Source organism: Amblyomma maculatum, chromosome 3, assembly GCF_055883805.1.
Source record: "Amblyomma maculatum isolate TAMU_Amacu chromosome 3, ASM5588380v1, whole genome shotgun sequence".
Classification (NCBI taxonomy): domain Eukaryota; kingdom Metazoa; phylum Arthropoda; class Arachnida; order Ixodida; family Ixodidae; genus Amblyomma; species Amblyomma maculatum.
The window spans coordinates 208,670,868-208,697,946 of NC_139346.1; the positions used below are offsets into that span (position 1 = coordinate 208,670,868).

Genomic DNA, 27,079 nt, shown 5'->3' on the forward strand with positions numbered 1-27,079 from the left:
GCAGAGGAATCGCCCACACTCTTTGCCACCTGTAGTTTAACTGCACAAAATATATTAACCATATGGCTCGAATAACTTCACTTGTTTCATCATCATCATCAGCAGCAGCAGCCTGATTATACCCACTGCAGGGCGAAGGCCTCTCCCATATCTCTCCACTTAATCCGGTTCTGTGCTAGCTGTATCCACTTGACCCCTGCGAACTTCTTAATCTCATCCACCCACCTAACTTTCTGCCGCCCCCTGCTACGCTTTCACTTGTTTACATTATTGCAAACTCCGGACCAGCGATGTGTGCGAAATTTCTGCCTGTGACATGCAAACGTTCGCTTTTTTTCTCCCTTAATATTAACGTTAGAGGAAAATAATTGCATTGTTGACATATTGAGTACTACGTGCACGATATATCCAAAAACTAAATAAACTAAATGATATCTCGTGGAATCATCCAGCAGCGATCAAGACAGAAATGAACAAACGCTCACTGGTTACAATGACAGAAAATAAACATCGATGCAGGAATAGCATACAACATATGACTACAAAACAACAGCAGCATGGTGGAGTGCAACATGCCTAGCTGATCTTTGAAATATACAACCTTTTCATGGAGAACACAAAGTTATTGGCAGCCTTCAATTTTACTGGTACGGTGTTCCATATCTTTGTACCATATGATATTGAATTGGGCGTTGACCGTATGTGTTTCGAGTAACTGGCAAATTAAAATTCGTGGTAGTGACGTTTCAAGTGCTACGTGTAGAAATCAAAAACATACTAAATGATGATGAACGATTGTGACATATTATATCAACTAAATGGCCACTTTTATTTCCAAGGATAACGTGAAATGAAGTATTTTCAACCTGCAAAATAAAGGACTGCTGGATTCGAAAGGACCGCACAACGTGATTATCCGAACCGCTCTCTTTTGTAGTCATACGATTGGATCAAGATATGTTTTAAATGTATGTGTTCTGACAAAAAAATAGGAAAGTAAAATATGTGTAATACCGAGGTATCGAAACATTCCCTCGCCTTTAAGAGGCCACCGCATGCTGACGCTAGTTTGGAACAGAAGTTATCAATGTGCGGTTTCCATTTCAAATATTATCTAGCGTAACGCCCAAATATTCAACGCTGTTCACTTGCTCGAGAGTTTCACCATCAAGATGTATTTGCAGAGATTCACTATTATAGCATAAATGTGCCTGGAATGGAAAAGAATGTATTTAGTCTTTTCCTTGTTTAGTCTAAGCTTATTTGCTCCAAACCAAGATGAAACGCGAAATAGGTCTATAATAACAGCGTGCACTACATCATGGAGTGATTGAACTGTAAACACTAGAGCAGTATTATCGGCGTACATGACTGATTTGAGAGAACTGAAAGTCATTAACATATAAAGAAAACAAAAGTCATATAGAACGGATCCCTAAGGCACATCAGTTATAACAGGAGAATATAAAGACGTAAAGTTATTAACTTTAACAGACTGTTAAAATTCTTTCTATTGGGATACACTATTGTTACCAAAACTGTTACTTGACTGTAAATTGCTGTCTCACAACTAGTCTTCATCCATCCTCCGTGAAACAAGGTTTTCCATTGCCCCTGCTCCTGTTCGCTCTGTACTTGGAGCTAATTTGCATAAGTGTTATGAACAGTAGAGCCGTCTGTGATGTTCGTATAATGAGTCACTACCTGAACGTATTAGCTTCCTGTGATCTTTTTCTGCGCTGGAAAGCCAAGCATCGATGAAGCTATTCGTTACACAGAGGGCATTGGTTCAATGTCAGGTGCTCGAGTTGCTTGTTCTAAGAGTTGCGGACTCACGTTTGGCATCTAGGGATTGACGCCTGGTAAATATGTTGGCGTGACATGGGCATGGATGCACTCAAGTACCTTGTAGTCCCGTTGAGTACCATAGGTATAGTACACATTACTAGAAAGACCGTGTGCCAGCTCAGCTTTTTGCAGGACGAACGACTAACTGTAATATATTTCTTGTCATTGAAATTTATTATTATGCAAGACTTTATATCAAGCGTTTCCACAAAGCTTTTGCTACTGTTGTGTGGGATTCGTCTCTTCAATTTATGAAGCGTAAAAACCTTTCCCAGCCTGTAAGCGTTGACGGCGTTGCTTTGGCCTCCTGTATATTCGGCAGATATAGTTTCACGTTTCACATATTTTCGTGAAGCTTCACACCCAATAGTACGCATCCTCTTGAAAGTCAATTTAGTTAATGTTTTACTGAATCTCACTGTGTCTTCCAATGTTTCTGATCATCTGCGTTTAATGGATATAATGCATGAGGTGCATTTGACTATTCGTTTGCAATTGTTGGCGTGTCAAGTTCCTGCTTTCACTGTAGAGGAAGCCGTTGTAGATGGATTTAATTTCTATGCCCTTCCCTCCGACCATGTATTGTGCTGTCTATTATGATTCACAAGGGTATGGCGTACTCTAAAAAGGCATGAAATATCTGTCTCGCCAAGTACAGAGACTTATCACTTTTTTTTTTTTTGTTAGCTACACACTGAGCAATTGTCTATTAAAGCGGTTAGGAAAAAAGAGGGGCGTTTTCGGGTTCACAGCGATCGAGTTGCGCCTTTGTGGTGCTCCAGAAACCATTAAGAATCATTTCATTTATTGCAGGTGCAATACTCTTCTAGGGTATCAAGCAACGGAATTTGAAAGGAAAATGACTTAATTTGACACCGCATTCTGCAAGATATTCCACTGTATTGTCATTTGTTGATGAACTATAAAACATGTTTATCCTAATTGGATTACAAAACCAATAGAAAATAGGCGCGGTGGAGTGACTTTGTGAATTGGTTGTTTCTGCAAAATACCACACCATCAGGTTTGAGCACTAGCGTCCGACAAACGTGATCAGCGGAGAACGCGATGCACGCGTGCGGAGCCCAACTTCATCTCCTCTTGCTCATTACGCGGTTCCGCAGATGCATTAATTACGCGATCACCAAATGAGGGCGCGTCACTGACGTCTAGGGACGACTGCTGATGATTCTCAGAACACTGTGCAAGCGGGGCAGTGTGGGCAGCATGCCCGCGCTGCAGCGGACAGCGCTGGGCCAACGCCTCCTAAGGCGTTGGCTGGGCAATATTTATCGCGTGCAGCTGTCGGTGACATTCCTTGCCCGGCTGCAGCCTCCGTCTCACGTAACTTCTGACGTAACAGAAAGCGGTGGCCCTTCGGCAGCTTTCTCGAGTTCCCAAGGCAGTGAGAACGGCTTGCTTCGAGTAGCATTAGCGAGGTCGAATGAAAACGCGAAGCTCTGAAGGATGCCAAGAACCGAGAAGTTGAGGCACTAATCATAAGCCATTAAGCGGATAATTAAAGTCATTCATTCTTCAATTAATGAATTACCTGATTGATCATCAATTAGTAATTATAATTCAATAATTGATTGACATATGGCCATTACTGTGGTGGTGCTCTGTGATTGGTCGATACCTCTATGACGTCAACCCACCTCGGCCAATCAGAGCCGCCGAAAAAGCGGGACACATTTTGTCCACGACAGCATGAGCCATTAGAGGCTTTCGCCTTAAAAATTTTCCGAGATCACTGCTGAATCTGCACTGGAGAAACGCGCAAGCCTGATTGTTGCTGTGTTGTCCGCAATATGTGTCAGCGGAATTCAGCGAGTGACAGATACGCCTACTATACTACGCCTTTTCTTTCCTGTAAACTAATTATAGAACGCCGATGAATTTGCATGCGTTCAACGGAACGCTGATTGTGTTCGACAGGGGGCGCTCGATGTACCATGTGCAGCAGCAACGCTCAGACTCTCGCATTTTTACACTGCAAATTCTACAATGCTCTCTCAATTTTTCAGACTGCAGTTGGTTCATTACCTCTCTTCACACATTTTCTATTTTCTAATCATTCACACCCATTTGTGCGCGCAAATACGGGTTTTTCTGCTCGTTCGCGTTCAAACATTTCAAATTTTCCGCCACCAGAAGTTAGGCTACATCGTACCACATGACCCACCTTTGGACGTCGACATTACCCCTCGCAGTTATTTCAACGCAGTTATTTCAACGTCTGGTTGACTTAACTGGCTGCAATTATTTAACTACTTAACCCACATCAACTATTTTAACTTGCACACCTTTCCTTGACGCTCTATCCGATGGTATCCATTTTCTTTCCGATATACTAACACTAGTTCCTCTTTTACAGCACCGACAAGGTCATGCCCACGCGAAACCCGCCCACATAGCCATAGGATGCTCACTCATTAATAAACCGTCAGTCGCAGTTTGTGCTGCTACTTATGCGCACTACATGCGTGAAAAAAGCATGTCTATTTCGGTTGTATACTGTCTGGCAAAAGCCGCAGAACAGCAGCGAACTGCATCGATATTTCCATGCAAACATATGATTTTCTGCCGTGTACCGAAGTCTGGCGTCGTGCATACCTTATATATATATAGCCTCGAACCTACGGTGATTAAGCTCTATGTACGCAGAATTTAATAAAACGACAAAGCTGCCGGCTGAGGTTCCGGCTTTCCAGTTGTGCGCTCCTGCTTTGCGGTGCAGCGCGCCTTCGTCTTGCCATGCTCGCTGGCCTGCTGGTCGAGCTTCTAGGAGATTCAGTGCATACCTTTTGCCATGGCTATCAGATTTAATTTAAATGAATTTAATGAGAATCGTCCTATTCCCCTCTGCATGTAAACAAGAACTAGCATAACACTCTATACGGATTACAACGCATTACGGACGGGTGTTCTTGGAGCACTGCGAGGTGTGTAATGCGTGTTATGCCGGCGCTCGATCTTCGGATACATTGCGAGATCAACGTGGTAGTTTAGTGCGAAGCAAAAGCTGCCCGATAATGTGCGGAAAGTCCATCCCGGATAAGATCGAGTTCGGTATATAAAACACGCCAAGAGATTAGCTCCTCTGTAACATAGAAGCGTCAATTGTGCACCCAAGCTCGGCAGGCTTCATGCAGCGCTGTGCTGCACGTTGGGGCACTGGCAGCCCACCGCTCGCCTCGGGCGTCGCCTCACGCTAGGCGCCAAAAAGAGCAGCGCACCCCCCCCCCCCTCCCCCCCCCCCCCCCCCCGTGCCGCTGTGTGAGCGCGTCCACTAAATATTTGGTAGAGTCGGATCGGAGCGTCGAAGCTCACGCTGCTCGCACCTAGCGTCTAGCGCAATATGGCGCATGTGGCTTTGGGGTTGGGGTTCACATCAGAGCTGCGGACGATGCTTTGCATGAAAAACGCCAACGCTCACTGAAAGAGATGCGATTAGGGTTACTGGAACACTATAAAATCTATATTAACTCAGTTAAAATAGCGTCCAGTTGATTTATCCGTCTCCTTCACCAGCCAAGCAGGCCACGCGACAACCGCTGCAAGCCTTCGGTCAGCTTCCTTCACCGCATCATAGCCAATGCATTGAACTCTGGCTTTTCCGCGTGACAGCCAAGTAACGTTGAAAACAAGCACGCCAGACAAAAGGCCAATTTCAAGCGAACTCTACGTTCGCCTCATCAAGCGGTGCCCAAGGCTGCGCAACCGACCCGACTACGCGTGCGAAAAGTGATCTAAGGTGCCCCATGAGGGAAGGACACCTTGCTGGGGTGCGGCGCGCAGTTCGATATATCGAATGTTACTCCGCGCTGAAGTTCGAAAAACGTGCTCACTGGATCTTCAAGGGGACATTTTGAAAGTTCGATGTGAGCAATAATTAGACGTATCTCTGCTGGTGCAAGTCGCGCCGCCTGCCATCGTCACTCGCACCTGTGCGCGTGACAGCAGTGCTCATAGCACGCAACACTGAGTGAATAAGACAGAAATCTAAGTCTTTGTAAGAATGCAACTACATTAGAATAGGCAAAATTTTAGCGCCTCCTTGGGAGTTGCAAAGTCGAACTTCATGAGTATGCGGCAAGCAGAATGCGGACATGCATGAGTTAGGTTTTTGGCCATGGGCCTTTATCGACACCCGCCACGTCGGACGTATTTTTACAATTCGAAAACTGAAACTAACCAAGTTCATCGAATTCACCGCCTCCACTTAATACATCACATGCTAAGAAGGATAAGCATGAAATAAATCGTAGTGCAGCTTCTCTACTTACGGCTACAATATGCAATATATACTCTGTCTAGTTCTGTGACGGCCAGGGTTGGGTTAGAGTTACTATACAGGCTTTCTCAAAGCCTATATAGTAACTCTAGGTAGGGTAGAGTGCAAATCGCTTAGAAGAGCTCACATTGTACTGGCGGCCAGTGCGCAGGCCGTATGAAAGCGAGCCTCGCAGCACCTTTTGCTGGGGCAGGGTGCACAGTTCGATATATCGAATGTGTCGGTAATGGCCGACACCGCTATATTTTTGCATGGAATTTCCAAGAGTATATTCAGGCAGTTCAATATAAACAATAATTCGATATATTTGTGTTTGACTCTATAGGCACAATGCGTTGTGAAAGAAAAGCTCTTGCTTGGGGAATTCTGCCACTCCTCCGCTTAAATTTGACCCGGTATCGTAAGAGACTGTGCCACTTGTGCAGGAGTTCCATTGTGTGCAGGATTGATATGTGGTACAGGAAACTTAAAACTTAAAATGGATGTTTGCTTCTACCCACCACACTAGCTCAGTGGCTAAGATGCATCAGCTATTGACTGAAATGCCGGAGTTTGAACCCGCGCATGGCGGCTACACTTCGATGGACGTGAAATGCAAAAGATGTTTGTGCGCTGCGTGATGTCAGTGCATGCTAAAATTCCCAGGTGGTCGATATTGTCACGTGCTTCGGGGCGTCAGGAAAGGAAGAAGAGGCTGGAGAGAAGAAGAAAGGGAAGACACAGTGGTGTGTGCTGGTGTTCCTTAAAGGTCTTGCCCAAGATCACAACGTCGTCCAAATAGCACAAACAAATTTTCCACTTGAGTCCGCGCAGAATGGTGTCCATGAATCGTTCAAACGTGGCAGGCGCATTGCACAATCCAAAGGGCACTACATTGAATTCATAGAGACCATCGGGGGTCACAAATACCGTCTTTTCTTTGTCGCTTGGGTTCATCGGTATCTACCAGTATCCCAATCTCAAGTCTACCGAGAAGTATGACGCCGAATGAAGACAGTCGATTGCATCGTCAATATGTGGAAGTGGATATACATCTTTTTTGGTGACGGCGTTAAGGCGACGATAGTCCACACAGAAACGCCATGTGTTGTCTTTCTTTTTAACGAGAATAACTGGAGCTGCCCAAGGACTTGAAGATTCCTGGATAACGCCACGTTGGAGCATGTCATGAACTTGTTCGTCAATAAGCTGACGTTCGGCCGGAGACACACGATAGGGCTTCTGTCTGATCGGGCGAGAAATTCCAGTATCAATCGAATGATGGATGCGAGAATTTGGAATCGGTGGCTGATGATCTCTGGCAAAGTCGAAAACCGAAACATGCTTGGAGAGCAGGTCTGTCAAAATTCGGCGCTCCTGTGCTCCCAACGCTGTGTTTATCATTGCCTGGATTCGAGACTCTGCAAAATGAGATGTTTTCTCTTCAGGAGCATGGTTACTTCCCCCGCCGCCACGTAATTCGACACACCTTCCTCGTAATGAGCGAGCCTCATGCCACGAGGCAACACGGCTGGTTCGTCTGAAGAGTTTACAGTCCACAGCAAGGTGTGGCCTCTGGTGACTGAAACTATGCAACGAGGCACCAAGACACTCTTCTTTGCACAGGCCAGCGTTGTAGGTTCCACTACGGCGTCGAAATTCTCGCACAAATTCGTAGATGAAATAACTTGAATGAATTCTCCCGACATCGCAGGTACAACTGTATCTTCAGACACAGAAAACGCTCCTAAATCGAGCGACGAGGTTTCTACAAGGGCCGACATCAACGCAGCATTAAGCGAGATCTGTCCACTACGGCAGTCTAACGTTGCACCACACTGTTGCAAAAAGTCTATACCTAGAATTACTTCATGCGTGAAAGTACGTAACAATATTGTTCTGCAGCCATCCACTACCGAACTTCTTTCTCTTTTTGACCTGCTTCCTTTTCCTTAAGTGAAGGGGAAGGTTAGGTGTCTGCCGAGGAGCGTGAGAAATGCTGCACCTTTCCAACCAATTTACGTTTATGTGCGCTTGTAGCCAGATGGGAATCTAAAGTGTGTGATCTACTCTAAGAACACACACACACGCACGCAAGCACACACACATACATATAAGGACTCAATAAAGGTTGCAATAAATCATTAAAAACTAATGACCACCAGCTACAAACTTCACTTACTGACATCGAGTTTCGTGACTGCAAATGTGACATACTGCCAAATATGAAAAGCAGCAATTGTCAGTCGCAAAGTATGGAGCACTAAAGAACATGAAAAGAACATAACTGTAGCTTTAATTTAAAAGACAAACAGAAGGCCCAAGGCCCAATTTCTTCACCAGCTTCAGCTGCCAACAACAGCAACATGCAAGCTGGAAAACAAAAAAGAATTCTGGAAAAGAAAATATCTGCGGCCAGTAGCCTCAGTTTCCGTTGTTCCCCCAATCAAAACCCCCCGGCCTGTCTTCAGGCAGTGGGTTGTAGTTGGGGTTAGGCGGTGGCGATTCAAACAGGTACTTGCTGCAAAAAAACATGAAAACACAGGCCTAATGAGTGAGCTATCCCTGTAACCTTATAGTACCAAAATGACTAATTATGAGAAAATTATACCACTACCATTACTTTTCCACTGTATGGGGTAAAGTGTACTGCTCAATTCCCACAATCGTAATCTGTTCATGGAAATCACTGAAGAAATTATGTCTTCATAACCGCAACCATTACCTGTCCAACTGGTTGCAACTATGTAACCCTTCCAAACGCAGTCAGTTAAAGCTGTGGGGCAAATACATTGGAAAGACTGCGAGGAAACATGAAGGTGGGAACAGAACAAAAAGATGGCATAAGAGCAAGTGGCAAAACAATAAGCACAGATACCTACAGAAAGAAGCTCAGGAGGGGAATGGGTTAATGATACGGTTGAACCTCATTATGATGAAGTTGAAGAGGCCAGGCGATAACTTCATAGCCAAAGGTTTGTTATAACCTGTTCAATGGGCTTCTATGGGAGCTTTCCAGGACAATCATCACTCCTTTGTTACATCCATTATTTCATTATAAATGTTTTCATTATAATAAGGCTTGTGTGTAGTGTCAAGTAGTGAGGGCTCATTAAAAACAGAAACTTAATACATATAGAAATTGGACAACACTGTAAAAAATAAGAATGACATTCGTTTAAGTTGCACTGTCAGATGCAATTCAATATAACATGCTCCTCATCAAGTTTGTTTGGCATAATTAGAGCACTTTTTACCACAACTGAGACAGGACACAGAAAGACAAGAAAAGTTAACAGGGGTGAGCTTCCGGGAGATGCAAGCAGAAATGAAATCTTGAAGCAAAGTTACTGGCTTACGGTTTGAGACCACACTTACGAAGTTGAAAGATTAACTCACCTACTCTAATGTGAGACAGTAAAATCACTATCTGTGTACCTAGACGACCTCTAACGTATCCTAGAGGTATTTGTACCTAGAAGTGCAATAATTTTTTCTCGAGCAAAGGTCAATGAAAAGGGAATATATAAGGGCAAAAAAAAAATAAATAAATAAACTTCACAGGATTGTACAGTCAATCCCAGATGTACATATCAAATTATTGCTTATATCAAACTCTCAAAATATCCCCTCGAAAATTCCATGCAAAAGTCTATGAGCCACCATTCGAATTCCCACTCAGAGTAAAATTTGATATATCGAATTGCACATCGCGTCCCTGCAACGTGTGCTTCTCTTATGAGGGCCCTATGATTACTTTTCGCACGTGGTGCTGGGTCGGCCGTAAAGCCTGGGGCACAGTTTGATGAGGTTAACGTCGAGTCCGCTTGAAAGTGGCTTCTGTGTGGCACATTTGTTTTCAATGTGACAATGCTATCATGCGGGAAGCCAGTGGTCAATGCACCGGCTATCATGCAGTGAAGCCAACCTAGCTAACCAAAGGCTTGCGGAGGTTGCCACGTGGCCTGCTTCGCTGATGGAGGAGACGGAGAAATCATTTGTACCCTGTTTTAACTGAGTTATTGTACAGCTTACAGTGCTCCAAAAGCCCTAATCACACCTGTTATAGTGAGTGGTGGTGCTGGTTTGTTTTACATATCAAATTATCAATCAAGCTATTTTGTGATCCTCTTCGAGTTCGATATATCCGGGATCAACTGTAAATGCAGTACAGAATATAATTGAATGATTCCTTCAACACTATCCTAATCGAATTTAACACTGGGCATTGAAATGCTAATGTAAAATAATAAGAGCCCCCTGGGTGCTGCCACCTGTGTCATAGCCTGTCTACCAAATCAACTGGATATGAGAATGGTGGAGGAAAATTGGAAGAAAGGAAGGGACACAGACAAAGCATATAGAAATGACAAAGCTACAATGAGATTTTGCCTGTGCCTGTCTGCAAGACTTCCTTCATCCCATATTTTCTGTTATTCCTATCTATTTCAGTTCAGTGCATACCTATTGGTCCAAGACAACAACCATTTGAGATTTATCTATTTCAGTTCAGTGCATACCTATTGGCCCAAGACAACAACCATTTGAGATTTATGCCCATTGGACAGGTGAGATGAAAAAGATGAGAGACCATATAGAAGACCTACCAGGAACTGCATTGAAATTGGCAGATAATAGAAAGTCTTGCACAGAGTGCTGAAAGAGCAGAATTAGCAGTCCAGATTTTGAAGCAATGAGCTTAAATGATACCAGTGTTACAGTTAACTATCCCAGTTCACAAGATGCCACGCGTAGCTGAAGAAGGCTTTGAATTTGACAGATCAGTGTAGTAAATTTTTATTGTAACATCAAATCAATAATGCGTTCAACAACAGTACCCTCCACAAAGTGCAGATAAAACGGGGAACTCACATGAATTTGGGTGTGGCCAGCAAGCGGAATCCGCCTCTTTGGTTCGGAAAGACATCCTCCAGGAAGTAATAAATATGACCCACAATCACACCTGCAATGAAATGAAGAAGAAGGAGTTCGATCACACTCTGATCAGAGTGAACACCGAAATTAAGCTCTTTCTACTGCTGCTGTATTGTACAGCACTGAAACAAGAAGGGTAAAAAAATTAATTCTGTACTTTCTGTACCCCATCTACTGCCAGTGAGCAGCGGCAATCTACAGTTACTAAGTTATGCTAAAGAACTACAGGTAAACACTGATGACAGCTTAAACACTGAAGCTCTTTGTCCTTTTGCAAATTTCAAATTAAAGTCAGGTGCACTACACGTCAATCCCTATAATATGCTAGGACAAAAGGACGCACACTTTGCAGCTCAAAGTGTCGTGAGATGTCCTACAGTTAGTGGAAATATTATAAGTTGTGCTTTTCCTGGCTTATTGGGAGCTTCCGTTCAAAGGTTAAAGCTGAAAACCACAAAACAAAAAAGATGCCCTCACATTATAAAACCTACAACATGTAGGGGTACTTGGCACAGCATTCTATCAGAAAAAGAAAGTTGTGTATACACCTAAACACAAAGAGAAAGAAAGGGAGGCTCAAATTTTTACTTTGGCAGTCTGGCATTGCAATGCTAAGTGAGGCTGGAGCAGCGATGGCCCAAGGTCTCACCTACAATGTCAACTATCACTGAATTGCCCAGGATGAGCGAGAAGCCCAGCAGCACCCAAGGCAAGTATGGTGCCTGGAAGTTGATGAGACCGAAGAAGTTGAGCCGGAAGTACGGGTTCCGCCGGCTCCATATGTACACCAGCATTGTGGTGAAGGCATGCCCAAGAAAGAGCTGATTTACAAACATCCCTATTACCTGTGGGGCAAGGTGCTAAGGAACAGAGACATTGGACAGTTTGGAGCAAAGTAAAATACTTAAAAATAATAAGCCCTTGCAGTGTGAATGCATACAACAAAAGATACATCAAGATCTCATACCTATGCAGCCTGCAAGAACCATGCCACAAACTTGAAGGGACACTAGAGACAAACTGAAGTTGTCCTTCATAGACTGAGGACTACATTCCAACGATAAAACGGCCACTTTCAATGAAAACGGAGCATTTCTGCAGGTACTGGGATTATCACTGGCAAGCTGCAATGACATAAGAAGTTTTTTTGGCTGGTGGTGGTGGTTTGTGGGGTTTAACGTCCCAAAGCAACTCAGGCTATGAGAGACGCTTTTTTTTTTGGCTGAAAATATCTCAAGTTAGGCCACACTGCTGTCTACTTCAGACCCCACTATCAATAAATAAAAATTTTTCAACAAAGTCATTGTTAAGAGCTTCAATTAAGTGGTAGCAAAAAATAATATTCCACAACTTTGGCAGCTGATCAAATGTCAGGAGAGCAACAAAAAACACAGTCTGATAGGAACCAAAAAAAAAAAAAAAGGAATAAGTTGTCTTCAGTGTTCCTTTAAATAAGATAATATCAGGCAAAAACACACAGAGCTAGCAAAATAAAGCATCAGCACACATTACATAGTATCATTTCAACTTGTAATGCTACACTAATGCTCAATTAACCAACTGTTTCTGGACACATGCATATCAATAACATTTTCTTAACATTTATGCTAGTTGCATGAAAACTACCACTTATATTGATTTCCTCGTTCAAGAAGTCTTTTTAGTTCTAAGACAACTCTATGCTTTCTTGCTCTAAATGTCATGAAGAAGTGAATAGTGCATTTTTGTGCAGTAGCCAGACATGGCAATAAGCATTAAAGAGCAATGCAAAATAGTTTTCCTTGTCTCTAATGCCCCACTGTGTACAAATGAGCATTACTGATGTCATTCCCATAGCATGCACCATTTTGAGAACACTTACATTTATGTAATGTGCACACATAGTAGATGCCCATTGTTCACCTTCCCTTTGGTGGCCCTGCCCCCTCCCGATGGCTGCTTGGAATTGACAAGAAAAGCTCAACCCTATCTATCTACAAAAGCATCATCCCTGCCTTGCCAATGACCTTTCTCAAGCATGCAATTTCAACAGGAATGATGTGATGACTTCAAAGTCCCTAAGATGGACGATGACGTGTGTTGACAGACCCAATAAGCTGATCATGCATTGGCATGGCGTCCGCCACAGCTAGCCAAGGGGACCCATGCTCGTCCCCTTGGCAAGCTGTGGCGGACGCCATGCCAATGCATGATCAGCTTATTGGGGGATCAAGTCAAAGGTGCCGACGTTGGTTTCAGAAGCTCAGACAAAACACCTCACCACCCAAGATGGTCAACCTGGTGCGGCTGCCAAGTGGTGTAAATGACGCTGACAACCAGCAATTCGGTAAGCTGACACATGCATTGTACAAGTCTGACAAGAACCGACAGCAAGGAGTGAAAAGGCGGTTCGTTGCACTACATTCGACCTCAGACATTGGGGAAGGAATCACAAAGGAGTTTTGTTTATTGTTTTTTTTACCAACGGTACAACCTGGACAGAACCTTTATGGTGAAAAGATTGGACACAGTAACGTGCGGCATGAGTTCATGCTGACAGAAAGGTAAGACAAGCAATAGAACCCCTGCCTCCTGAATGCGAGAAGCAAAGAAAGACCCTGTTAGCCCTAGAAAGTCCTGGTGATAACCTCAAGAGGGCTGGTAGATAGCAGAGTGTGAGGGAGCCATGAGGCAGCCACAGCCACAAGATGGTGAACAGAACTTTCTTCAGGCAGCCACAGATTGTAATAAATGCTTTTGTTTAAACAATCAGTTCTGATGCTGATTCATTTGCTCATCACTCCCAGCGTAAACCTGAGTTTAGCAACTTCAGGTTGCAAATTGTGATCCCGCACTAGAGCCGTTAAATCTAATGTACAATTTTCAGTAGCTCATGCCTGAATATTAAGAAACTTTTGAGTCCTAAGGATGTCAATGTCTGCACTGAAATCTATATAGCTGCATTGTACACACTTCAATGATTATGTATGACAAATTTGGTTTTCATATGGCTAAAAACAGTGCATAAATTGTTGTAAGCAAAAGCACATTTGGCCCAAAACAAGATGTGGAAAAGAAAACATAAATGAAAGTTATAGAAAAGTACAGAGAAAGAGCTCAGTTGTGGCAATGAAATTGTTTTTATTATTTTCTTAAAGTGCGAAATGGCAAAGCCAGCCTTGGTGAGAAAAAGAATAAACCTACCAGCCTGCATAAGCCCAATTGCAGGTGATGCTGTTATTTGATATATCATGTGCTTGAAAATTGTTTGGATCTACACCTCTTATAGCCGCCAAGTTTTTGTAATAATTCCCCAATCATTTCTGGCTCTGAGTTTTTTAAATGTGCAACAGCAATGACCAAAGGTTGCTCAAGTAGTCAAAACTGAAACTCGACCAAGAAAAATTAAGTTTACGCTTTTCGATGCGCATCTTATAAATGTGCTTTAGGCACAACCCAATGATTGTAGTATTAGGATCATGATAGCATTTTCTCCCAGGGGTGAACTGAGAAGGCCAAAAGCCTATGCATCCCAGTTCACAAAAACTTCTGCTGTGGGTGCCAACTGGCGCAATGAGACAAGGGAGACACAGGAAACATAGAACACATCGCTGTTCACACTTCATTCTGGCATGGCATTGCATTAAGGCTACCCAGATTTGTTTTCATGAGTGAAAACATTCAGGGTCCCCTTCAGAACTTTTACTGGACCTTTACTAGTATTTAGGGCACTAATGGTGAATTCCACTTGTTGATTTAGAGCAACTACTCTTGCACTTCAGCACAGAATGTGTTTTTCATTGGCTGATCCAAATCGAACCAGTATGTTTTGCCTGCTGTTCCACGATAACTCTTCTCCACATTTCGAGCCAAATTCATCCCTTCTCAGCGTACCAAGGAAAAAACTCCATGGTAAATGAAGTATTTTTCTCTCGATCCATTAAGCAGGGCAGGATGTGCCGAAAGTGTGGTGCTGTCAATTCTGAAAATTGCTTGTTATGAAGTGTGAGACCTACAGGACTACTGTGGTCATATGGCTGACACCAAAATATTTTTTATGCCACCAGTTTGTGTAGCTAGCAGAACAGCACAGTTTCTCGTAAAAAGGCAATTTAAGCAGTTCACAAAGCAGCAGTATTAGGAGGGTTAAATGTATGTGCTTAATGGAAAGATCATAAGTCGAAAATCACTGGTTACATTAATGTGTACACAGCTGGGTGGCACACAGATGCGAATATATGTTCATCCCGGTATTAAGTTTGGGTTATAATTGATGACAAAGTCTAGCAAAATGGGGTGCACTTCAGAATCTGGGGTGTTAGAGGGGCTATGCAACAACATAAACCAAGGTTAAGAAAAGTGCACAAGCAATAGGCATTTTATCACCTGTCAACCTACAACAATAATTTTGCAACTTCATGAACCCCACAAACACTGACAATTGAAAATGATTTTCCTCCTCTGCACCCTCAACTCATACACTGTGACATGCCAGAAAAAGAAAAACATAGAAAACCAAAAGGATACAATTATCAGTGATCCACCAAGGAGAAACATGTAGAAAAAGTCTGCTGTCCTGCCCCGAAAGGAGCCTTCCTCCAGCATTCGGCAATACCGGACAGTGAATAGCATGTTGAAAAAGAAGGCAAAGCCAAGGGTGCCAAAAAACAGGAAAGTCGTTATGAGTCTCCATACCTGCATGACAAAAAAAAGTTACATGTAACCTGCATAGCTTACAAGACAAAGTATGGAGTCACAAGGATGAAAAGGCAACCACATTTGGTGCTCATGCTTCCTATCATAACCCAAAAATTATAAAACATGATGTTGTTATTAATAAACCTGAGCAATGTTATTGCTGATATCCTCATAGTAGAGCTCCTATTTCACTGGAAAGTGCTTACTTACTCTCACGATTTTGGTGAGCACAGCATCTAGAGTTAGTGCTAACAAAACCTCAGATGTCTTATTTGGCAACATGACTGACTCTCAAGAAAGCCTCACATACGTTGTTTCATAGTTCACAAGTGAAGCTGAAGCTACAGGTTCTAATCAGAAGTTTGTTCACCTGCTACAGCACGGCCATAAGGAATAAAAGCAATCATGACGATTAGCAACTATTATGTCTGCACAAATTCCTGTGCAGCTGGCAAAAGTGCCTAAAGACCTTAGCCCATGTTTTTAAGGTACATTTTGAATTTATCTGAATACGGGCCTGAACAAATGACATATTACACAGAGAACATCACTGAATAGCACAAATATAAAACCAACTGTTGTTTTCACAAAAAATAGCGAAGAATTGAAAGGCTTACTTGATAGTGTTTTATAATCAAGGTAGGGTTGAAGTAAAGCTGGAATGGTGAAATGATATCTAGATGCTGAAAAACAAAAAGAATAAACTGGTTACCAAGTGAGCCCTGCAGAAGTCGAAGACCAAACTGTTCATTAACACCTCATAACTGAAGATGACAAAATACATGGTTGGCATGGTCATATGGCATGCCACAGTAACTTGGTATTACAAAAAAAAAAAAATAAAAAAATAAAAAAAAAAAGGCCTCTTCATTACAGCTTACAATATGAGAAAACAATTAGAGTTCTAATCCAGTTCTACCCCAAGCAATGTACTCACCAGTACATATCAGCTGCTCACATCACACCAAAATGAACAAAATCTTTGAATTTTGATAAGATTTCCACTAATGATGCACAGAAAGATAAGAAAAATCCATGCATACAAACTACTGCTCTCTGTAATTCTGCCATCTCTGTGATCCCAGATGCATAAGCTGAGGCTGCATATGCTAATAGAAAGTATTCGAAATGTAGAAAGGCCTATGCGACACATTCATTTAGTGTTAATAATGCAGACTGTAGTGTGGACTATAATTTTTAAATAAAGGATGCAGATGGAGTTCATGTTGTGTGATGGACACCATTTTCATCTGTACAGGCCAACACAGGTGGTGATAAGCAGCTCAGACAGAGTTCCGTAGTAGGTAGGACAAAAAGAACACCTCAACAGATGACGCCTGCATCTTGCATCATGCTGGGAACTGTCACTGCTGACCAAATAAGATTGATTAGGACAGGTCATCTTTTTCAATCTTTAATTATTCCCCAGACGTTGAGCCATGAACATTCTGAAGATGCAGAAATGTGGCCCGTTGCGGGTGTGGTGGGGCACTAGCCATGAACTCCTCAAATTGGCAATGGTCACTTTTATTTATCTTAAACTTACTTGATACTACATATCACGGTAATATCTACCTAAAAGTAGCACTATTCACTAATGTGTCTTGTGATAACAAGAATATTTACCCTTCTCCCCATCACTACTCCTAATAAGAAGCCACAAAGACCCTAGTGACCAGCGAGAGATTTGGATCGGGCAAAGAGCTAGGAGTTTCATCATAAAGACAAGCCTAATATTTTCCCTTGCTTCCTATTAGAGAATATTTTTCTGGAAAATGTTCTATAACCTTAAACATGCTTTCTGGAATCTGTGCTGGAGGTGCCAATATTTATGCCAAAACACACCTTCTTGTAAATGAAGGAAAAATTGCCTCGCAATATGCACACTACTTATATGAAGCCCTCTGCTCAAGCATACTTAGAGCCACAAGCACCTGCCCTTCAACAAAGAAACAAATAAAAATAAAATATTGGAGTTTAACATCCTGAAGGTACCCACAGACTATGTGGAATGCCATAGTGAAGGTAGCCAGAATAATTTAAAACTACCTGTGGTTTTTTTAATGTGAGCTGACACTGCACAGCCCATGGGCGCCTTTTGCATTTCATCTATATACACCCACTAAAGCTGGGCCATTCCTGGCTTGTGTGGTGTCACTGTTTCCATTGGCGTGACCAGTGGGCAGCTACAGAGTGGCCCAAGGAGCCACCCTATCATAGGTGGGACGTTGACCAATCGGGTGCAAAGGATTCTGCTCAGCCCCCAAAACCCTCCATAGCCATCCAGAAAGCAGACTTCTCGGACAGCCTGGTCATTGGCAGCATGGGGATCGCTCCTTAACGCAATCGCATCTTACCCTTCAAGCGAAGCCTAAGCATACTAGAGATAGGTTTTCCCGGGTGACCACCCTACACCAAGCATTGCACGCAATGCAGACAGTACTGCTGTGGCACCTAAGGAATGAAGCGGGCAGCACCAAAAGAGCAGAAGGTAGAACTGTAAGGTGAAAATCGGAGGAGGGCAGGTGGTGGCAGTGGGTGTTGTGAGAAAAACATCACGAGCATGCTTTTGGCTGGTCAGAGTTGTTAAGTCATATGGATTGGTATAGACTGCTACCCAAATGTCCAGTTGCCAACTTGGCAGCTGTCAGATGGAAACGTAACATAAAAATCAAACCAAAAACCATTGAATTCTAGTCAAACGTGCGACGCCCAGACTACTAAGGGCACTTGGAAGGATTGGTTAAAGAGGGGTTTACACACGTCATTTGATTTTTCAAATACTTTGGCAGCTTACGACTGTATGCTGTGTGTTTGAGATGACATGCAATGTAATAGGTACACAAATCTGTTAAGTAGCGAAGTGCATGAACGAGAACGTAAATTGGAAAGGAGAGCCACAGATGGGAACCCTTAATGCAGGCGCATCATGTCCTCAAAGGCAAACCTTAAGGAATGCGCAAACTATCTACTGTGATATATGTGTGTACAGAAGAGAAACATCACCCATGTGCCGCTCGAGGTCATCAAAACACAGCAGCAGCGTCGGCAGGTGCAATGAAAGCACCTCCTTTATAACAATCATGAACTGGGAAAGAACTGAGTGCAACTTATGGTTATGGGAGGCAAGCTCAACTGCATAGATGCAAAAACATGTCTCTCACACTTTCTCTTTGCATATTGCAAAACTAAAATACTTAAAGAGCTGCACTTAAATTAAGCATTACCAAGTATCACAACTGTCAGCTAATTTTTTCTTTTATTGTTTAAGATACTGTTTCATTTTTATTAAAGTGGACTTTGGTTTATGTTGCCACTAGTAGCCCTAATTAAACGAACAAAAAGCTTTACTAAGAGATTAAGGAGGGATATGTGTGGGTAGGGTCCCTAATCCAGAGCTCCAGCGGCTGCTGCTGCTACTGTCTGTGAATGTATTACGAGGGCCCTTTGGGCCTTGAGTCCAGAGCTGGACAGGGCAGCCTCCCACCCCGCAATAGTTAGCACTGCATTTGGGTCTCCAGGTAACAGATAAAACAATCATTGCTCCACCTGGTGAGTGAAAGCCTCCCGAGAACATTACGTTTGTTAGAATTCGGCATTCAAACCTTTCCTGGAACTCATACTTTGTAACTAATGCATTTAGCTGCCTTTGTGACTACATTAAGAATTTCCCCAGAAAGGTGAAAGCTTCTACAGCTGTTAGACTTTAGAGGCCTGCATTGTTGTATTCTAGCTGAAGCCTAAGTCACTCTGGTCAAATGACAGAAAATAATGCTGTGTAGTACAGAGATCATCAAACCAGCTTTGGCACAAGCAAGGAAGCTCGCACCGTGTGGTTCCTCCACTTTCTTTAGTCATATTGAAATTGCAGGTAGTGAGCAAAAAGCTTAGCATGCATGCGAAACTTCACATCGAACAACTGTGATCCCTAGCCCATATCCATATTTTGGGCTGAATTCCCTTCAATATCGAAAGCACATCAACACAAACTACTAAAACATATACCTTGAGCCCATTCCGAATTCTCCAACTCATTCCTTAGTCTCTTACACCAAATTCAGCGCAACATCACTGGCCTACGGCGCATCTGTTCTGTCACTAGGAGACACCTCCATGTCGCTAATGGAAAGAACACCATGCCAACCTGCCCCACTCTTCGAACTGCCATTAGCCATACAGATACCCAAACTACCCTAAGCTACAATTCCTACATGGAGTGCTTGGCTTGCCTAGGACTGAGCTCATTCGGCTAAGGACGGCAAGAACAGTCGGCGCTGAATCGCAAGCTGCTCAGTGAAGTGTACCTACTCGCTGTCTCTCTGCAGGGACACGTAGAATAATAAATGTCAGAAAAGGTGTGAGCGTGGTGGCCGATTAACAGATCGAACGCTGTGGAGTGACTTCGACATCTCCCGCTGACCCTTGTCTCGTGCAATTGCAGAAATGTTACCTCAAATTGTTGCATTGTCCTTTCAGACGAGAACGTCACAATATTTTTCTCAACTGAGCCGAATGAGCTCATTTGCAGCTAACCACAGAGGAAACAAAGAAAAGTAAAAGTATGCAGAAACCTAACGAGGCGCCTGTTTAATGAGCTAATGTGTTCGCGGCTCATTTTATGCAGCTTCTCAGTGCTGTTTGCATTCAAAACGAAACAACTCCATTCCAATTGGAACATCATTTGCGTAACAAGCGATAACGCCGTATGCATTTCCAAGTAAATAGCTGCGATATCGCGCAGACGTAAGCAAGCCTCGAAAGAACTTTTTTTCCTTCCTCGTTCTTCCTTCGACAGCATGACCACGAAACAAATTTCGCTAAAGGAACGAGCGCCACCGGGCGCACGAGCCGCTGCGAACAAGCTGTCACAACTCGGCAGCACAACACGACGACAGATTGTGGAACTGCTTCTGCCGAGAGAAAAACGATCAATCTCGCATCTAACATCCTTCCATTTTTCTTCCTTTTCCCCCTTAGTTTTGTTAACTGAACGCCCGGCGAAAAGAAACGATGCTCTATAAACCGGAGTGCGACATCCGACGACCGTCAGGTGTACGTGGGGGCATCAGATGTCTACGTCATAGAAGAATTTTTAGAACGAAAGTGTTTACACGCATACTTACTACTGCCGCGGTCGTAAGCACACACGCTGCAGTGTATGTCCGAGTGACGACAGGGACTTGCATAAATTCTTGCATCAACATGCGCAGGGCCATAACGTTCCGCTCTGTGATCGAGGGGTCAGCAAACACAAACACATGAGACGGATCACACGCTACCACACAATCTCGGCTAGAGGCATAGCGGCAGCACCCCTTTTTTACAGTAAGTAGCCACTAATCCACGTGTAATTCACTGCTTCCACACACGCTGAGATATGGCTTGCCGACATCACACAGAGTTAATAGCCGGATAAATGAACGTCTTCGACTTGTACGCAGCCAACACTACCTAAAGTGGAGAAACCATGAACGAAACCGAAACATTGCGGGCGTACCTGTATTTGGCTCGCATAACGTAAACTGGCGCAAAATAAGGATGGCATTAATCAAGACAGCATACATTAGCTTACATTAGAGAACGCAAATTTACTGATCACGCACTAAAGCCGTGGCAAAAAAACCAATAACTTCATCACGCGCTTTTGCGGCACGCGGTCACGGCAGATATATACAGCCATCCGCGCAGCAACATAAGAAAAAGGTACGTTATCAGCTTCTCCGTAATACGCGCTGCACTAAAACCAGTAATATGGTGACTCTATTCCTTGCGAATACCAGTGACTAACTTTTAGCCCATTCCTATTTATATGCAATTGCAGGTTTCTAGCTATAAGACGTCATGGGTGCCAAAACAACCTGCACGACTGAGACCCTTATAGTCCTGGCAGCATTTTATGTGGTAATTACTATGCTGACTAGCAGTTTTATGCCCACATGCACTACCAATGACTTTATCGATATCCTTTTCACCATACTTCCAATTCCAGGCGTGCAATACTGGCAGCATCATCATAGGATATGGCAGCATGGCAAGCTATACTGCTACCCTTGACCACACTGGTAACAACCATGGATGTCTTCATGCATGTACTTGCTAGAAAGTAAGAACATCAAACTCTTATTATACAGGAAGTCCGATATGTTATTCTGTGTGCCCAATTCCAGAGCGTCCAGCTGTGCAGGCCATGTATGGACTAGCAGTCTTCAACAGGCTGGTCAACATCGTCGTCTGTCTCTTCTGGCTTCTGTTTCTCAGCATTGTAAGCAAGCACGAGAGAGTGCGCGATGCATGCTGTGGAACTGTTTTTCAAAAATACGTATGCTTAAAAATGCAGAGCTCTTTCAATGGCTTTTCAAGCCAATACAAAAACTCATTATTCTTTATGCCCCTAGGGGGCGAAGTGACTGGAATTTGTCTGTTCAATAACAGATTACATTATTTCGAGGCCAAGTGGGAAGCTCTAAAATTAATTGGCTTCATTCAATTGTATATCAACTAGCTGTATGTGCATATTGAACAAGTACTTGATAATTAGCAGATTTTTACTTCAACTTGCAGTTCTTGAGACTTCCAAGTTTTTGCTTTCATGTGACATATATACCACTTCTCCACACCTCTGTAACCAGCATACGAGCAGTAATGCTGTAAAAATCCAGTGCACAGAGTAATAGTGTATCATTAAGATTGACACAGAAAAGAAGCATTCATTTTTACTTCTTCTTATGCTTTTTGACAGAGCTACACATCTGGCCTTCGTTGGATTTTCATCTATTTTCTTGTCCACTTCAACACAACCATCCTATCGCAGATTGGCGAAGTCGTGAGGGACACATTTCTGGTAAAATGACTTGTTCTCACTTCTTTGTGGTGAGATTTGCAGCGTGATTTAATATACAGTGCCAGTTCCAGAAACATACATTAGCTAAGTGCTGCTTTAGCACAGCAATGAAGTTAGAATATGCACGTATGCAATGCTGCTACTTTTGCATTTAAATAAATTAGGTCACCTCACAGAAAATACAGAGCTACACCACATCAACACCTGACATCTGCACCGAAAATCTGGTGTCATGCCTTGGACTGAGCAAGTGAAATTAGAGGGATACAGCCACTTCAAGAAAGAATGACAGAAGGCATAGCTGAATGCTAGGACACCAAGGGCCACTCAGCACGGATAAAATGATCCTACTAGGTTTTCATCTTTCGTATAAACGGGTTGTAAGAAGACATTGCTGAAACATATAGTATGCTATCTTATACATTACACGTGGAAGCGCTTTATCATTACCATCCACAAAATGTCGGAAATGAAAATACCCTCTATGCACAGTTCTAACTGCATTTGCAACCATGTAAATGAATGACTCGCATCTGCTTTCTGCCATTATTATGCACCCACATTGTCTGTCACAGGCACCACCACCACCAACTTACACTGAAGACGAGGTTATGACGGTAAGCTTGTAGCACTGCCTTGCATGTGGAAGGTTGACTATAGACAATATTTTTTAGAATTCCAGACTCTACAGTAACGTCTAAGTCAACACAGCTGAGTAAAAACTGTATTCTTACTGCTGTAATATAGAGTAGAGACCACACCTTGAGAGCATTAGGATCAGTGTAGGAAATATTAGTTCTTGTCACATGCTTTCAATTTGGTAACCCAGATAAAGTAATTAAAATTTGCTGCACTAGAAAATGCATCAGTGAACATGCCTCACTTGATGTGTGAACCTGTACTCTTTCAGGACACGTATTCAGCAGAGGTGGTACCAATCTATGTGTGGATCTTTCTAGAGGTAAGGCCACATTCTCCCAGAAGGGTGAATCGACTGTTTGGATTAAAATCACTCTCTCTCCGAGAAAAGAAGACTCATGAGCAACCTTTTGAGAGCATGCTCTTGTCTGTGCTGTGCACATTTTTTGGTTGATAAAATGGGCACCAATATGGTTCATTCGCAAAAAGTTTCTCATTGTAGGAAATGCCACCAGTTGTCAGGCAGCGCTGTGTATGTCCTATTATATCTTCATCTACATCCTTTGTGCAGTTTTATCAAACATGATCAACACTCTAGCCCACACCTCAACCACTGTAGACTTTTAAAGCTCAGGCTAGTGTCTCCTCAACAAGACTATTATATATACCCCCATATGGGCCACTCCCTATCATACAGGCCAACACTCTGACTTTGGGAATTGTAAAAAATGCCGGAATGTGCTACTAGTCGGCCAACAGTACTTTGAGCACCCAACGTGTGAATTATGTGACAGGCACAGCATGCCACAAATTATTGAGGCACCACCTCAAGAAATGTGAAGTAATGCACACGAGAGTGCTAGAAAGGAGGAAAAAAGGAACAAAATTTTCTGTCTATGTTGAACAGCTAGCCGAACATCAGCAGCATCACCGGTGTTGTGCAATAATTTATCTCATAATAAATCAACATTATTGGCACGCCAACGCTGGAAAGGTGACGACAGTGTGGGGCACAGTGCTGATTGCTGGCATCTTTCCTGTGGCCACCTTGAAAACATGGAATGCATGAAATCTTGGTTCAGTGCCAGTGGCAGCAACTGCCACGCATACAGATGTCTTGTACCTAACCGTTAAGAATGTCTTCTACACTGGCATTGCTTGTGTTATTCACCATGTTTGTAGTTAAGTTTAGCAGCTTGCCTTGGCCATGATCTTAATCTTTAACTCCCAAAATTTTCCCACATTTCCCTGATAATATTCAAGATTTTCAGAAAATTAACGAAGACTGTCTGAATGGAATATCTCTGGTTATCAGATAGCCTGTGAGCCCAACATGAGCTGTACGCTGCTTCCTAATCGGCGATGTTTCCCTTTTTTTTTTCTTTTTTTCAGGCAGCCATATTAGTCAGCATCTACACATACTACACCAGAATTCAGGAACTCGAAGCAGAAGCAGCTAAAAAGTGTTCACAGCAAATGTATACCAGCACCTTTCAGCGGTGAACTGAGTGTATAGGGAAATACTGCGTATTAATTATTTGTCTGCCGTTTAGAATAAAGCATTTGTGTACAAATGATCAAAATCATTTCTTTAAATTAAGAAGCACCAATGAATAAGGCTGCAAGTTGAAATTTTGACTAAGCTGGAGACAAGTGCATCAGCAGGCCATCTATAATGTACAGTGGCACAAAGACTGCATTTTTCAGTTAGTAGTGTTTTAACATGACAATTTTAAAGGCTCCGTTCTCCAGAAAATCCGCCTTTGATGTTGGTGACGTTGTGAGCGAAACATTCAGGCATAGGTCTGGGAGATGGCAGCTGGCAACTGACATGGCCAGGCACTGGTTGGTCGCATGGGTTGTGCAATGTCACGCGACCACATAACATGGCCGATTTGGCAGGAACTTCAAACTTTGGCTTCTCAATTCAGATGGAATGACAAGGGAAAACAAACCTTCCAGGATCTGGCACTCCGGGTCAGGCATGCCACCCGCAGGTCACACAGGCACATTCATACGGTTTGGCTAGACGATTCTTTATATCTATGTCAGGATGGTCTCTCGCATAGTATGGCACCTAAAGCTGTATGCTAAAGAGTATCTGTGAGATAATAGAGGCACAAATTAAGAGATTATGATTGAGTGAGTGGCAATGTGCATGTATGTGATCTAGAATCTGCAAAGAAAGTTGTGAATGGGAGCTGTTGGGTTGGTTAGGTTTAGGTTAGGTTAGGTTAGGCTAGGCTAGTTTGTCAGTTCAGGTAAGGTCAGGTCAAATCAGGTTACCTGTCGTGTCATATACTTAAAGGAGGACTTGTGCGGTGTGCCCACATCATTTAGTCTGGATTCGATACTTTTTACATATTTCAGGTTTGATTGTTTTTGGATACAAGCATGTGTGTCTAAGCATTATTTAAATTTTATCTAAGAACCCTGATTTCACAAATGCAATTCGATAAGGAGACGAAACAAACTTGAAGCTCACTATATTGAAAGGTGAGTAATTTGCTTAATTCTGATGAACTGCACTCAATTTTAAATTCATACTTCTCAAACGAAAGATATTTAACAAAAGCCCACAAAATATGGGAATTTCCCCAAGGCAGGAAAAAGGCTAATGCATTGAGTCACACAGCTTTTTTACTTAGCATAACTAGCTCATGGTTAAAGAGCCCAAATACATATTCCCCTAATTTTCTAGCACTACACTTTTCCACAGTGAGAAGTACGTAATGATGAGGTGGCAGATGAGAGCACTATACTAATGTACAAAAATTTGTGGGACGCGAAATTGTGGAAAATGAAAGCCTTTATGGCTCATGACTTGCCAGCGTGTCCATCTGTGTGTACGTCTACGAGAAGTGTCGCACTTCTTTGCAAGATTCCGCGGGATACCGAGAGATTGTGACATCATCACCTGGTGACATCATCGGCCATGACTGGATGTGATGTCGTCATCATATCCAGTCACATATAAGAACCGGAACTGACATCATCATGACATCATATCCGGTCATGATGTCACGTCTGATCATGGCCGATGACATCACCCCAGCGATTCACACATGCAAAACTGACCCCGCCGGGCACTCAATCCGGGTGCCAGTGCACCCCTTTCATTTGGCGCTTCCTTGAGCACTGCACCACTCAGCATACAGAAGTAGGTGCAGTAAAAAAGGACTCGGCGGCGTTTCAAACAAAGGCTTTCCCCTCATCATACTTTAGTGGTCCAAAGTGCCCCTATTTCTGCATGATTGGGCAAACACAGTGGATTAAATGTACTGAATCCAGAAAAAACTAGCTAGGCAACAAAGAAATGTATGCTTTTCTACAAATCCGCATCCTGCAAAATTTTACCCCTGTACAAACCTTGGCGATAAAAGCTTTTTTCATGCATAACCTAGTGAATATCAGGAAATATATAATACATACATTTACACATGCCGCTGGCACGCCCTTGTATGACTCAAGCAACCCTCATATCTTCTATATTTCAAATCCTAGAAGCGAGCTGCATAATATTTGGCCACACCTGTACTTGTTTGCTGCGTATATCTTTCAAACTTCAACAAATTCCTTTAAGCTCAATGCACGCTTTTACTTGGTCTGTTATTATTGCAAAAGCAATACTACTCTAGGTTTCGAGCCTTCAGCGTAGCGCGGCGGTAGCCACGCAACACTGTGACGTCACACCCCACGTGACACAAAAGCGAGAGATGGGCTCCCAACTCGAGCGGTCGGCGTGGCGCCGTCGGAGCCGCGGCTCAGTTGGCAGGAGCTGCCAACTTTGATCTTTCATTTTACATGGGGCGGTTATGTCAGAATCAGCCTGCTAGGACCCTGGCATTCACGTTACCCCTATA

The 27,079-nt window shown here is 43.0% G+C and overlaps 2 protein-coding genes across 3 annotated transcripts; one reads left to right on the forward strand and one right to left on the reverse strand.

The window, feature by feature from the left end:
- Nucleotides 1–8,399: 8,399 nt before the first annotated feature.
- Nucleotides 8,400–21,131, reverse strand: Der-2 (Derlin 2). Of its 2 annotated transcripts, XM_084599466.1 has the most exons (6): nt 20,860–21,129; nt 16,354–16,419; nt 15,566–15,733; nt 11,709–11,904; nt 10,997–11,087; nt 8,400–8,645 (listed from the first exon to the last, which is right to left on the reverse strand). In XM_084599466.1, exons 1-6 carry the CDS (start codon nt 20,950–20,952, stop codon nt 8,549–8,551), a joined length of 711 nt encoding a protein of 236 aa, XP_084455592.1. In that variant the 5' UTR covers nt 20,953–21,129; the 3' UTR covers nt 8,400–8,548. The 2 variants fall into 2 exon arrangements, with proteins under 2 accessions (XP_084455592.1, XP_084455593.1); XM_084599467.1 differs by lacking the exon at nt 8,400–8,645 and having other exon boundaries at nt 10,993–11,087; nt 20,860–21,131.
- Nucleotides 21,132–21,170: 39 nt separating this feature from the next.
- LOC146197563 (uncharacterized) lies at nt 21,171–24,799 on the forward strand. Its single transcript, XM_084599468.1, has 7 exons — nt 21,171–21,439; nt 21,558–21,637; nt 21,726–21,798; nt 21,904–21,998; nt 22,476–22,577; nt 23,488–23,538; nt 24,609–24,799. The coding sequence occupies exons 2-7, from the start codon at nt 21,578–21,580 to the stop codon at nt 24,717–24,719; spliced, it is 492 nt and encodes a 163-aa protein (XP_084455594.1). The 5' UTR covers nt 21,171–21,439; nt 21,558–21,577; the 3' UTR covers nt 24,720–24,799.
- Nucleotides 24,800–27,079: the final 2,280 nt, after the last annotated feature.